At 46.8% G+C, this 14,585-nt stretch overlaps 1 protein-coding gene across 4 annotated transcripts in view; it reads right to left on the bottom strand.

Moving 5' to 3' along the window:
* Positions 1-5,208: 5,208 nt before the first annotated feature.
* Positions 5,209-14,585, bottom strand: part of SLC43A2 (solute carrier family 43 member 2) — a 37,369-nt gene continuing 27,992 nt past the window's right edge. For all 4 annotated transcript variants that reach the window (XM_068154628.1, XM_068154627.1, XM_068154626.1 and 1 more), the window contains 3 exons: positions 13,643-13,716; positions 11,814-11,937; positions 5,209-10,992 (listed from right to left, as the gene is read on the bottom strand). In XM_068154628.1, coding sequence (XP_068010729.1) covers positions 10,831-10,992; positions 11,814-11,937; positions 13,643-13,716 — 360 coding nt within the window. In that variant the 3' untranslated portion in view covers positions 5,209-10,830. The remainder of the gene's footprint in view (positions 10,993-11,813; positions 11,938-13,642; positions 13,717-14,585) is intronic.

Below are 14,585 nucleotides of genomic sequence, written 5' to 3'. Positions count from 1 at the left end.
AAAATCTGGTGTAAAAAGATTGATGTAAGCGACTGAAATTCCGTTTAGGAAACCGGAAGACACTTGATGTGAGTATTATCTTTGAGTTCAACGTTCACAAAGAAGTTAAACAGTTTACAACTCAGTTAGCCTCACAAGCCAAGAACGTGGGGGATGACTAACGCTTGTAGATAGTTAGGTAATAAAGAAGGAGGATGGAAGACTACTTGAGAGGATCCAGAGGTAAAGCTTCACAGCAGCAGCAACAGAAACAGAGACTCCTAACTTTAAGACAGAACTTGATCAACTTATGAGACATTGTACAATGCAGTTGGCCTGAAAATAATGAGGAACACTTAAGATCCCTCCTAAATTAAAATTTGCCTCAAATGACAGCAAAGGGAAGTACAGCTGCAGAGAAGGTCGGTGTCATTGTCGTCACTTCACAGGAAAGGGAAGCCAGTGTCTACACTCTGATTCGCCTCAAGGTCTTCTGATGCAGCTTAAATCCAAATAAAGAGAGCAAGAAAGACCTTAACCAGCATTTCTAAACCCTGAAACCAAAGACACATAATCAACAAACTCATGCAGCCTATCTGTAACACAGATAGGTAGAACTGAAAGATAAGTCTCAAAGACTGATAGGACATCGGATGGAAATGTTAAAGCTGTCACTGCATAACCATCAGCCCAAGAAGCTGTGCAGAAAAGATGATACAGACTGTCTGACAATAAAAGATGTGACATCAGGTTTTTGTTATATTGCTCTATTTCTGTAGCATCTCCCAAAATACCTATGGAGCACATAATGATACTCATTGGATTTAGTATGGAGTATGTGACAAGGGGTCACAGAGATGGAAGAACAGTCTCCTCAGATGACATGCAGTTACAGCTCACTTATATTCTTACCACCTGCTCTAGGTACATAGGAAGGTACCTGTATGCAGTGGTGGGGCAACCAGAACTAACCAAAGCACTTCAAGTACCCAGGTCACATCAAAAGAAGTAATTTATATATGCTTTAAATAACTGCTTCCTGAACATGAGATTTAGTTAAAAACCATCTCAAGATAGCAAGGAAAATGGGCAACTTTTACATGCAACATTAAGGAAGATCTATACCAGAACCAGCACAACTCAGAAGGTGCAGCTGTTGGAGCTAGTTGGGAATCCCAAGAAGTCAAAAATGAATGCTCATTTCTGAAGCACAGCAGCAACCCTGACTGCCCTCAGAGCCACACAGGTCTTAGTAAAGACACCAAGAAAGTAAACACAACAACACAGCCAATGACAACACTTAAAAGGTTTGGTGACCCTTCTGAAAACAGAAATGGAAACCTGTAAGAAACCAATTTTGTAATTCTGGTCTTTTAACCTTTAGTCTTAACATTTACACTTCACATTTGGTTTCTGAAACAGACAGTATGCTGATTTGGTGACGTAAATGCCATCAAGTAGAATCACTTTTGGAAGTGATGCTCCATAAAATGAGCTTCTCATACTCTTGGAAGCCTGCAAATCCAAAGAATGTATGTTTCTATGTTAATGAGATGCCCCATTGGTAGCATAGCTCGCTAGCAAATGAGCTTGACTACAGTACAGGGCAATAGATAGTAAGGAGAAGCGTGAGAAAGATACATGAATGTCAATAGAAATAAACCAGAAAGGTGCTATAAAAGCTCATTAGAATTCATAGGAAAATATCAACCAAACAGATGCTATTGGAAAAAGTTAATTATCTTTTCATGCACCTGAGACTAAGCATTTAGCCTAGGTCTCTATCTGCTACCCGGTTTAACACCGCAGAAAGTAACAGTGTCTCTGTTACAAAGACCAGTCCTGCTGCTGCTGCTCTTAAATTCTACACCCTTATTGTTGGATAAAAATAGCAAGGGTTTAAGGGCTGCTGGGGGGAAAAAAAAAAGAAAGAAAAGGGGAAAAAAAAAAGTTAATCAAGTTTAAAGACAACTACAAGGATTTGTACAACCCTCAACATAGTTTTAGTATTTTCATCCACACCATGATCTGTGATTGCTATAAAGAGGACACTATCATGTAGGTAAATGTGCCTAAGAGAAGACCTGAAAACCCACTTTATTGTAGAGATCACTACTATCTTCTACAAGGTAAAAGAAACAAACAAAATATATCTAAAAAAAGAAGCTTCTTCCATCAGTAAAAATAAGTTGAAAAAGACAGAATGGAACCTAAGCTAACCTTAAGAACTCAGGAAAGAAAATATGTGCAGTCGTATGCAAAGCTCAGAGACAGCTATCCAAAGTGCACCCGTCCAAAAGAGCACACACACCACGTTAAAAAGCAGAGAGCAGCCGAACGGAAGACTGCGAAGCGAGGTGACTAATAGTTACACACATACACGACAGACGGTCCAGCCTGTTTTCCACCCCTTCTTCCCCATCACAGGGCAGAACAACCGCATCAGCCTCAGGGGCAGCAAAAAAACTCCAAGGTGAGGTTTCCACAGCAAAAAAAAAAAAATAAAAAAAACATTTTGGAGCGATCTTCTTTGTGGCACATCAGCTCTTGGAAATCAGACAGCCCAAGGAGAGGAAGGGGATCAAACCCACGCTCGCTACTTCTGCCTGCTACAACGAGAAGGGTGCAAGATGCTGCTGCTTCCCCCCGTGGCACTGACCCGGCGTCTCCCAGATGGGGTACGCGCCCGGCTCCCGGCTCCGGCAAGGCCATCGGTCCTCCCCCGGGCCACCGGGCACCCACACACACACAGTGCGGAGCCTGTGGCTAGGACAAGGAGCCGGGGAGGCCAAGGGAAGCACGAACCGAGCCGCTCGCCGTAAAGCTCCCTAAGCCGCCTGGCTAGGCACCGGAGAGCCGCAGCGGCAGTGCGCTGAGGGGGCAGAGTGGGAGGCCGATGCTCGCCGGGTGCCCGAGCGGAGGGGACCGCTGACAGCTGTCGGGGCGCCCCCACCCCGCCGCCGCTGTGACCTTCACTCTCGCCCCCACCGGCGCCGCGGCCCTCACACAGCGCTCCCCCCTCCTCCGACACCGCGGCCCGACGCCGGCCGCAGTGCAGGGCAAGGCCGGGCTGCCCTCCGCGGCTAGTCACCATGGCAGGCCCGGGCGAGCGCCACCGGGGGTGACCGGGACACAGCCAGAGGGGCGAAGGGGACCGGAGGGGCGATGAAGGGGGAAGCTCCCCGCACTCACTATTCCTTGATGAGCACCATGGCGGCGGCGCCGCGCACGTCCCGCCCGGGCCGTCCCTGCTGAAGGTGACAGGCTCCTGGTGGCCGCTCGGCTGGACCGCGCCGCACCGGGACAGGGACTGGGGGGAAGGGGGGGGGAAGGAGCCGGGGCGGCGGGAGGAGGGGCGGGGCGTTTCTGCGGCAACGGCTGCGTCACGGCGCCACGCACGCGTCTTTACCTCAGCAGCGCGCGGCAGGACGTGGATCGGGGGTGGGAGGGAGTCAACGAGGGCGGGGGAGTCGAGCGCGAGACCTTCCCGCCTTTTTTTGCGTCGCCGGTCGCGAGCCTTTCCCTCAGCGCCTTCCCTCCGCTGTCTGCCCCCCGCTCCCCTCAGCGCAGCCGGGGGGAGAGGCGCTCCCCGGCAGTAACACCCGCAGCCTCACCCTCGGGCTTTGCGGCGCCTCTGAATCATAGAATCGCCTGGTTGGAAAAGACCTTAAGATCATCGACTCACCTATAATCTGACACGTTCTTAAGCACCTCACGCAAACGTCTTGTAAACATCTCCAGGGATGATGACTCCACCACTTCCCTAGGCAGCCTGTTCCAGTGCCTGATAGCCTTTTCCAGGATGTTTTTTTTCCCCCCTAATAGCTAAGCCTCCCCTGATGCAACTTGAGTCTATTTCCTCTGGTGTTACCATTTGCTACCTGGAAGAAGAGGCTGACCCCCACCTGAGTACAGCCTCCTTTGGGGGAGTTGCAGGGAGCGATGAGGTCTCCCCTGGAGTCTTCCCCAGGCTGAACAACCTCAGCTCCCTCAGCCGCTCCTCGTGGGGCTTGTGCTCGAAACCCTCCAGCAGCCTTCTTCTCTGGGCACACTCCTGTGCCTCAACAATCTTGCAGCGAGGGGCAGGAGCTTTAAGATCTTTTCCAACTAAAACAATTCTATGTTTAAAACACAAGCACAGAACTCGTTGGTTCTGTTGTTTGGTTTTTTGTTTGACTTACTGTGTATTTGTGGGGTTTTTTGGGTGTATTTATTTAACAGAAGGATTTGTGTTTCAAAACGTACCTAAAGGAAGCCTTCATGGTCACTGCTATTAGGGAACTCTTTCATGGGCTATGGCCATTAGAAAAATCTACCTCCCTAAAAGGTTTGTCAAAGGCTGGAGCAGGCTCCCTGGGGAGGTGGCTGAATCCCTGTCCCTGCAGGTGTTCAAAAGAGGTAGAGAGGGGAAGCTGAGGGACATGGTTTAGCAGCAGAGTTGGTAGAGAATGGTTGGACTCAATGCTCTGAAAGGTCTTTTCCAGCCAAAACCAATTCTGTGGCTAGAAGCCCCTCTTTTTTTATGGTCAGGAAGAGGGCTGGCAATGACAGAGGTGTCAATAACCTAGGGGTCAAGGTTGCAGTCAGACAGGCTGAGTGTCTCCTGGGCGTGCTGCACCTTGTCCTGAAGTCATGATTCATGCCTTGACAAGTCCTCTTTCACTTTCAGTACTTTGAGCAGCAGCCACCCAAGGCATACTTAACATTAAGAACAACCCCAGATATTTATCAGGAAACAATTGCAAAAAGCCCTTCTGTGGGACTTGTACTCCAAAAACCAAACCAAACCAAACAAAAAAGCTGAAGAGCATTCATAGTATCATAGTATCATTCAGGGTTGGAAGGGACCACAAGGATCATCTAGTTCCAACCCCCCTGCCACGGGCAGGGACACCCAGGCTGCCCAGAGCCTCATCCAGCCTGGGCTTAAACACCTCCAGGGATGGGGCCTCAATCACCTCCCTGGACAACCCATTCCAGGGCTTCACCACTCTCATGGGGAAGAACTTCCTCCTCACCTCCAGCCTGAATCTCCCCACCTCCAGCTTCATTCCATTCCCCCTAGTCCTATCACTACCTGAGATCCTGAGAAGTCCTTCCCCAGCCTTCCTGTAGCCCCCTTCAGATACTGGAAGGCCACAATTAGGTCACCTGGGAGCCTTCTCTTCTGCAGACTGAACAGCCCCAACTCCTTCAGTCTGTCCTCATAGGACACCTTTGTCACCACACTCACAGAGCAAGGATTGTCTTTATTTGAGTGGAAAAATAAAACCCCATAAATTTAGCATCACCAAAACGAGCATCTTTCCTCCTGCATCTCTTTTGTAACATTCCCAGTTAAGGCCAGAGTTTTTTGTCCTTCTTTATTTGATTCTGGTTCACCCTCTGTAACTGAGCTCGCTCTTTCTCGACCTTTCTGTATTAAAACTGAGGTATCAGAATTTTCTCACATGGATTTTTTTGTTTTAATTAAAATGTGGCTGCCAGCCTCTAACCTAGAGAAGAAAGTCAAAGAAGAAACATTCAGCGTGCAGCCCAGCAAGTTGGCAGATGACACCATGTAACGCGTTCATGCTTACATAGCCTCGTTAGGAACCAAGCAATACCTTTATTATGTTCAGCCTCAAAAGGATTAACTTAATACCACATTTATTTTTAGACAGTACTGCAAGAATGCACATCACCTTACAAACACAGAAGAGATGACACAGGCCTGCCGCAAGGCGCTTACAGTTCAGCTTGGACAAACAAAAAAGATCTTGTGAACAGGAGGGGGTGGGGGAGGCGAATGCCATCAGGTTAGAAAAGGGAAGGCTTTCTGAAAAAGGGGGTTGTCCCAGGAGTAAAAAGCAAGTGACAGAGGGTCAGGCACATGGAAGTGGCAAGCAGCAGCAGGAAAGGTGACAAGGTGGACCACAGGACACTTGGTAAGAACAGATTGTGCAGAGACAGGCTGGGTAGCACAGGCAGAAAAACAAGGACCTGTGGGGTTTATAATTAACAGGTAAGAATGCATCTACCATAACACATCATTGTTTCAACCATTCCAGAGAAGATAGCATTGTGAAATAAAAATCAATAGTGGTGGAGGGGTTTTTTTCCATTAATAACAAAACCCAGCCCATTCCCATCAAGAATCCTACTGCAATACTAAGTTCCATTATGAATACTTTGCAGTTTTAAACTGTGAAGTAGGGAAAACCAAAACCTCTGCAGATGCAGAAAAGACTCAAAAAAACCCCAAACTAGTAACAAAACTCATAGTTACCCTACAGTATCTGCTTTGTATTTTGTGGCATATTTTCCCAGTTCATCAGCCTGTCGGGAGGGAAATCTCCTACTTGAAAACATTTTAGTGATTTACTGACTTAGTTAAAATCTCATCCTACAGTTTTCCTTTGTAGACAAAGCATGAAGAGGCCAAGCTTTGGTGGGGGAGTTGAGCATCTCAATTGCTGTAGCAGCACTGTGGTAAAGATGGAGCCTCAGCAAGATTTGCCCCCGTTTTTTTTCCCCCCCTCAGACACCTGTGTCCAGTTTCAGCTCAAGGATCCACATGCTGTAGCTGGCTGACAGTACCTGAATAAAGTTGTGTGTCCCATCAAGCAAAACAGCACGGATTTTTTTCTCTGCTACTGTTGATAGCATCATTGCATTAGTGCTGTGAAGGCTGTGTCAAGGGTGCTTAGGTACTGACAGAGTAGTGAAAGGAAAAAGCTGTCATCTCTCTCTTCCTCACTCTGTTCATTTTATTTTTTCAATACAGATGCATATTAAATACATGTGAGAGCCTGTCAAAGCCTGAGAGCCATGCTTCTAGAAGGTGCAATCACCTTCACACAGCAACACCCTTGGACTGAGGGCTCCTACAGACAGCAAGTACCCATAGATCAGGTTTCTACTTCATTACATTCAGTTGGGGATGTTTCTACAGAGTACATGTGGTCTTCTCCTATGACCACCACTTTATACTTCTCAGATGAATGAGGGTAAGGGGGGTACAGGGGGCACTAAAAAAAAACCCCAACACTACAAATTCTAGGATTTTGGAATTATAAAGGTAGTTAAACACATTGACCTATATTTCAGCTCTACAGGTAAATGCATTATTGATTTAAATTGCTGTGGCTCTCGAGTCTTTGGTAGCCCATTTAATTTTCTTTTCCACAAGGTGGCTCACGCACATAAAAGAGCACACCAGGAATTTTCTTGGTCCTGCATCCCTTGGCTAGAAAGCAGCACTGCTGATTTCCACTCCAAATGTAAGCAATCCACAATTAGATTTCCATGAGCATCAAAGAACAAGGCAAACTGCCCATGAGCAATCATGTATAACAGGACCATCCCAACAGTGTTTGCTTCTGCACTGTGCCAGACAACATTTAGAGGACAACGTTTAGAAGAGGCTGAAACCATAATGCTCTGTCCTCTGAGGGGCTCACCCCTGCTGGGTGTATAACATTAAATAGTTATGCCAACAATCAGTGGAGTATTTGCAGAGCTTGCATGCAGATGCAGAGGTTTGATAAATAAATTTGAGACTGCTTTTAAAATTAGTTTTGGTTCACAACTGGCAGAGAAAATTAAACCCCACAAGATCAGATCAGTGTTTCACCTAGCCCAGCATCTGTTTTCTCCATCTTTGACCACTTCTTGAGAGACAGAGCACGTAGAAAAGTAATCATTCCTTGGCATAACTTTCTTATTTACAGCAACTTAAAATCTCCCTGAGTTAGTGGATGCATCAGACCATTGCTCAACCAGCTCCTGTTTAAAAAATAGCGTTATACCTCTCTTCCCCACTATGTTCTGCACCAATACATTCCAGTTTGACTTCACACCACGAGCAAGCACTCCTGTTTGTCTGGCCAACCCTGAACAGCTGAAACTTCGTTGTGTATCCACTAGTCCTGACTGCAAGCCAAAGGCACGCTTTCCTGCCAGCCTGCAAACAGAGCCTGACACTGGCTCAAAGGCATGAACTCTACTCCTCACAGCTGACCAGCAGCTTCTAAACACCATGGCACACCAGCAGGGACATCAACCACATATATCCACTATCTTATCAGACAAAACTGGATTAAGGGATACTCCTAATAAAGGGCAGGATCTGGAAACTGCAGCAGGGAGGTAGATGGCAGGAATAAAAGGGTGTTCCTTGTTTAGCTGCACATACTTCCAAAGAAGCACCATCTCCAGTGCCACTTCATGAAAACATGCCACTCTGTATGCCACCATTTTGCAAGGACATTTGTATCAGGGAGAGGAGTGATGTAAGAGTGGAAGATATCACATTCAGTGTTCTGGCAGTAATGCTGAGTTAGCACAGACACCCTCCAACAGCTGTCTCTATTTTAAGACATTGTGAGCCTGAGGACTCTCTCAGACACTCACCTGCCTGAGCTCTTACTAAGAGCTATTTAATCTGTCATTGTCACGTCACAAATATCTTGGTGCAAGAGTAGGAATCTTCTCAAAATATTTAGAAGTAATATGAAATGCAGAAATCTGCAGAAAGCCCTCTGGAAATCTAAGCAAGTTGTACTACTGCTGGTAGATTTCTGAACATGTACTTGAGACAGGAAAATGAATCACAAGTCTGCTCACTTAAATTATTGCTCAGCACAAAAGAAAGAAAAAGCTGGAAGGTCACTAAATCACCAAATCTAGAGGCCAACAAACAAACAAAAGGAGTTCTAGAAGAGTAGAGTGTGGACAGCAGGCAATAAGGCTGTCTTGGAACAAACAGCTCATAAAAGGCAACACATTGACAAATTCCACAGATGTGTAAAATGCTCAAGTGGCAAGTCATTTGCAAACGAGTGACTGAAGGCTGAAAGGTACCATGGAGTGGAGTGGCATCTCAACTGCCCGCAGGAGGCTGGCTGGAGGTGGTGACTCGAGAGGGCGCTGCTGTCCCACAAAGCTGCCTCGTCATGCTGTGCTGGCAAGGCCACCAGCGAGGCACTTTGCAGGGCTCCCAGCCGTCCTGCCAAGGCTCAGTGCAAGAGGCCACCAAGCTTGCTATTTAGGGAAGGTGAAGCCTGGCTCGGCTGAGCGTCTGCATGCTTCAATCTAGCAGTAACCACCCAGTTCCCAGGTAATTTCTCAAAGGAAGGTCCAAGTGCAGTGTTGTTTCTAATCACTGTCTTAGAGCTAACAGGGTAGTGATTGAGTCTTGTGCTTTTCTGACCAAAAAAGGTGAATGACATACCCACTGCCAGGGCTTTGCAGTAATGCAAGAGATGGCAGTTCAGAAAGCACCACCACTACATCTTCATAACTGTTTTATTTCTGCCTCCAACCTTCCTGCAGCCACCAGCTCAGCCCAGGGCACAGGCTGCTGCACACCCACTGCTGGTGTTCATCCTCAGTGCTGCACAGTCCTGCTCCCAGCAGGTCCAAAGAGTGCAGTGGTTAACTCCAGTCACAAGGCTACAGAGGCTGAGCTACTGACCTCAACAAGAAGGTTAAGGGCAGAAAAGTTGACGTCAGACAAGACTTAGGGAAACCTCTACAAAACTAAGGAGGTTAAGAATTCTCTTTTTATTCCTTCCATGGCAAACATCTTTTCCCACATGTATTGCTCTGTAAGTCAGCTTCACCATACAATCAATCACCATGTACTCTGTCCAGACAGAGCATTAAAATCATAGAAGGCTCTTAAAACGGCCAAACCAGCAGCTTTTTGGTCAGTCACAGTTACCTGGTGTTCAGCAGCCTGGGGGCTATCATCACAACATTGTAGATAAGCTATGGCCAGGGAAGAAAGACATCAGCACATCATCCTGCTGTATGTCCACGGGATCCAGTTACCAGACACAAAGGAGTGTTCTGCACTCTTGACTCTTTTCAACAGCAAGTCAGCTCACAGCTTCTGAACACCAAGGTATTTGGAGCCCCAGAATTCAGCTTCAAGAAGCTTCTCCACTACTAAAATACACACTGCTGCTCCCCTCCCAGGGTCATGTTGGAGGGAGGAAGAGGCAAAAGGCAACAAGTCTGAAAGCACTTCATCGGTAAACATGATCCAATTCCTATCTCAAAGGCTCCAGGACTGCAGACAGCTTAAAACACATACAGGTGGTTTGTGGGCTGGGAAGAAGAATTCCAGGCCTTTGAAGGCTTGGTCTAGAACCAAGCAGTCCACTGGGCTCATCATTTCAGTGTGGAAGGCAGATCCTTTGCTCACAGTCTCTGTCATTTGCAGTAATAAAAGATTTGGGAGCTGTCAGTGCTAGCAGCCAACATTTAGCAGTACACTGAAGCTGTGCTCATACACATAGGAATAAAATCCCCTTCCCTGCCTCAGCAGCAGTCTGGGGTATGTCTGGATAGACAATTAAAACCACTGGGTCCAGCAACTTATCGAACAGAAAGACCATTATGAAGCCTCAGGGAGGGAAAAGAGTGAAGCTTGCATCTGAGACAGTGTCAGCCAAGGCTGGGGGAGGAGGGGAAGAACACAGACTTCAGTGCATTACATTTGCAAACTCATTTACGGTCTTTCTTCCCTCTTCCCCCATCCCTCTCTTCCTTCTCTCCCCAGTTTCCTATGCAGAGACTGCTGCTGGGGAGTGTGATCAGGGGATAATTTAAGACACAACATTTGTGTGGCCTTTATAATAATAATAAAAAAAACCAAAGAAAAGTGTCCTGTGTTCTGGAGTAAGGAGTGAGAAGTCTCCTCCTGCCATACATCTGAGGAAAGCCCAGTCATGATGTCCAGCCATCCAGTGATGAGCAAAGACTGGCAGAGCCAGGAGAGAAAAAACCCCGGCTTACACCACAGGTAGAACCCACGGATGTGGTAGGAACCTGTACAGGGGAGGTTGTGTTTGCAGCACCAGGTTAAACGAAGGCTTCCTCGTTGGGAGTGCCGTTGATTTTGAAGAAAAGTTTGGCATCTTCCATCTTCTGTTGTTTTTCTCCCTCTAACCTGCGTCTGTAGCAGACCAGGTAGATTGGAAGGCAGAAACCCAGTAAGCTCAAACCAAGCAAGCCAACGTTCACCTGCAGGAAGAAAGACAAAGCAGAATTAGGCAGGCTAGGAAGGTGACAACCCAGTCATGCATGTCCAAGTGTCAGAACCCAGCCCACGTCGCTCAGCTGCGGGCAAACCAGGAGACGCCCTGCTCTGTGTATTGGCAACAGCCTCCACTGTATTTACATTTACCCTGCCGTGCCCAGAGCTCCACATGTGCAAGATAAATGCTGCAAGAGTTTGTCCCCTTGGATCATGGCTGCAGGAGTCTGATTCCAGTGAATGGGCAGGGCTGTTTAGGCTGCAGTTCTTTTACACCACTGAAGAGCAATAAGCTGCTGGGGTGGACACAGTGTAGAGACCAGGACTCTCCCTGAGACCACCCACGTCATCATTTTATTGATCTGCCCAGACAGATTCTTGTCAAGACACCACATTAGCCCTACCCCCAGTAACCACTTGGCTTTATGGATACTAGCTTCAGCAGCCCAAAATTTACTGGTGATTGGAAATTACAACTCCCAAGGGCACAGAGTATTTCGACTGCATTTTGAAGTCCGCACAGATTCATTTTTACTTCACAGATTCAGACTCACCGTACAGGAAAGCACTCCTGCAGCCATCTCCCTTTCTCCCTTTCCAGACACCAGCATAAGGGTTAATGGCTTTCCCTCCCAGGGACTCATTACACAGAGAAGGGTCTCCTGGGCAGCACCAAGGTCACAGCAGACTGAGGGACATGTAAAATTCATCTGGTTTAACCTTGGTCCATGCACAGAAGTCCTTTTTTTAATCAATTAAAAATCATCTTAACCACCAGACTTTCACATTAAATTTGAGAAGAACTTGCCCAGAGAGGGTCTCCTTCCAAAGGTCCTGTCAATGCCATAAAAAGAGGCTGCTGCAGAAGGGCAAAAAGGGCACTGATGAGCGACTGCAACCCTGTCAGGCTGCCAAACTGGGTAGAGGGGTATCTGTCAACAGAGAAAGCAAAAGCATTATTATATGTCAGTTTGATTGCTCTGGTAACATTCCCAGTTGACTAACACAACAGACCACGGTCCCAAAACAGAAGTAATATGAACAACTTCTCTCTCCTGGGTTTATGCATAAACTGCCTCTCTTTTTATAGAGCATTTAGCTCAACCCAACAGTGTGCACAGTGCTCACTAGAGCAGGACGCAGCTGGTGACAAGGCCAGAGCCTTGCTCTCCAGACCGTTCTCACCCTGAGCTCTCAAGAAGCATCAAACTCAGCACTTGTTTTGTTTTGCAGCTGCACCATTGGCAGGTGGAAGGGCTTATACAACTGCTGTTCCTACTGAAGGGGGAGAGGAGCGCTGATGTTTATGAGTTAAAAGCGTGGCCTCATTGTCCAGATGACAGCATTTGTGGCTGAGCCATCATTTTCCTCTGGTCATAACAATTTGCTCCCTTTAGAAGTGAGCGAAACCTGCACAACAGGTTAGCAGGTGGTTTGTTTTTCAGAGGACAAGTCTGCTCCTACGTCAAACTACACAATACTGTTGACAGGAAAGTGCTGAATATCAGATCCTGCTAACGGTATAACACATCTCAGGAGCAGCCTCACATCTTGCTCTCTCCATGTCTGAGCGGTGTTTTAAAAGGGCCAGGTTAGACTAACCTTGGAAAGAAAGAAGTGGATCAAAAGCTTCAAATATTCTAAATCATCACACTCAAAACAAATACCTCCCCCTTGGATGTTCCAGAGAGTTGCAGTGGTCAAAGAGCACTGACGTACAAGCAAGCTGCTACGTACAGCAACAGGCATTTACGTTGCCCAAGACAAAAATCTTTGGCTTCTAGCTGCCAGGGAACCAAAAGTCTTTTGCATTTCTGAAGCAGTCTTAGATGGGTTTTCTTGTCTGGATTCCCCAGACACTGGGACCATAACCTTTGACAGAAGGAAGTCTGTGGAGTTGAGTCTCCATGCATGAACCCAACAGGAAGCAGTGCAGGGCAACCTGCTCTAGCTGACCTAGTTGAGCATAAGGGTTGGACTAGATGGTCTCAGGAAGTCCCTTCCCACCACAAAGATTCTGCAATTCTCTGCAAAATAACAGCTTCTTTCTGTTCCTCTGTCAAACAGCTCAGGACAGAGGGGCAGACCTAGTTTTCAAAGATCAAAACCATTGCTTAATAAGGAGGAGAATATTTAGATTCAGCTATTGATAAGCTGGAAACCAGATGGATGATCTGTCCTGGGAAAGGGAGGAGGCATCACTAATGGTATCTTGAGCAATGTTTTACCAGTGTAATTTCAGAGCAGACCAGTAGCAATGTACTCAATTATGTTAATATTTGACCTGGGCACATGCACATAGCTACTCATTGTAAGACAACAGCAGCCTGGAGTTTTTACTACACAGCCTTGCTATTGATAACCTAGGCTCACCTGAGGCCCAGAGATAGCTGTGCCTGTCTCGGGGCAATAGCTGTGCCAGAAGGGTTAGCTATTTCCAAACAAAGAAAACATCACATATGACATCAGTCCAACTACTGCCATATCCAGTAGTGACTGAGGAAACAAGTTGCATCATTTTTGCCCTCTGACAACGAAGACTTCACTTCCTGATCTCCCACTTGGAGACCTGGACAGCTTATCATCCCAAACCAGTTCATCTGGCCAGCCACATACTCTAGGTAAACAGAGACTTACACAGCTGCATAGAGTCCTCCCACAGCTGAGTGGATAAATCCTCTCACAATTGTGTGCAAAATGAAGGAAAGGATCTGGAAAGAGAAGCAGAAAAATGTCACATCCTGGGTACTACCAAGGTGTTCCAGACCCTAACACACAGCCATCCCTAAAAGCTGTTCTTCTTTCTAGGTGGGCTTAAGGAACCCAGACCCCAAACCTGAAAGATCAGCACAAGGGAAGAAATTTGTACTGCTCTCCAGAAGCTCTGGTTTTCCTTACTTTGCCAAGGAGAACATGTGGTGCCTCCTGAGGTTAACCACCTTATTTGTAGATGGCACTGCTGCAAGAGACATCCCCAGCAGCGTGTGGCCAGGTTCACAAGGCTTTCATTGTGCTTGTGGCTCACTGAGTTAATTTTCCACAAGTTATTATGGACAATAGGCAACCGTGAGCAAACTCTATCTGTTTGCCTACGTCATCAAGGCATGTTTAAGGATAGCATAAAGTGACTGAACAGCTCTGCCAGAACCAGGTGGTGCCACAAAATAAATATTTTAACAGGTTTATAATCCCACAGGTACCATTTGGGCATAGTATCTGACACAGGAATAACCTGCTGGGTATTTCTTCTTACAGCACATATTTCCTGACCCTCAGCAGCTTAAACCAAGTCCAGGTTAAATGTCCTGGCCCTGCTGAGAGTATCTTGGTGGGAAAGTATTTGTTGCCACACAGCTCAGCTGAAGAAACTTTGGAGTGTGAATAAATCATGAATCAACTCTGGCATTTTAACTCTAGCTGCTTCTTTAGGTTGGGAAGAAGTTCTTCATAGAAAGAGTGATTTTGCCATTGGAATGGGCTGCCCAGGGAGGTGGTGGAGTCACCACCACTGGAGGTGTTTAGGAAGACTGGATGGGGTGCTTGGTGCCATGGTTTAGTTGATTAGATGGTGTTGGATGAT

Source organism: Melanerpes formicivorus, unplaced genomic scaffold, assembly GCF_026170545.1.
Source record: "Melanerpes formicivorus ecotype bairdi unplaced genomic scaffold, bMelFor1.0.p_v2 SCAF_29, whole genome shotgun sequence".
NCBI lineage: Eukaryota > Metazoa > Chordata > Aves > Piciformes > Picidae > Melanerpes > Melanerpes formicivorus.
Note: the sequence above shows the minus strand (reverse complement) of the source record. Positions and strands in the feature narration are given on the sequence as shown.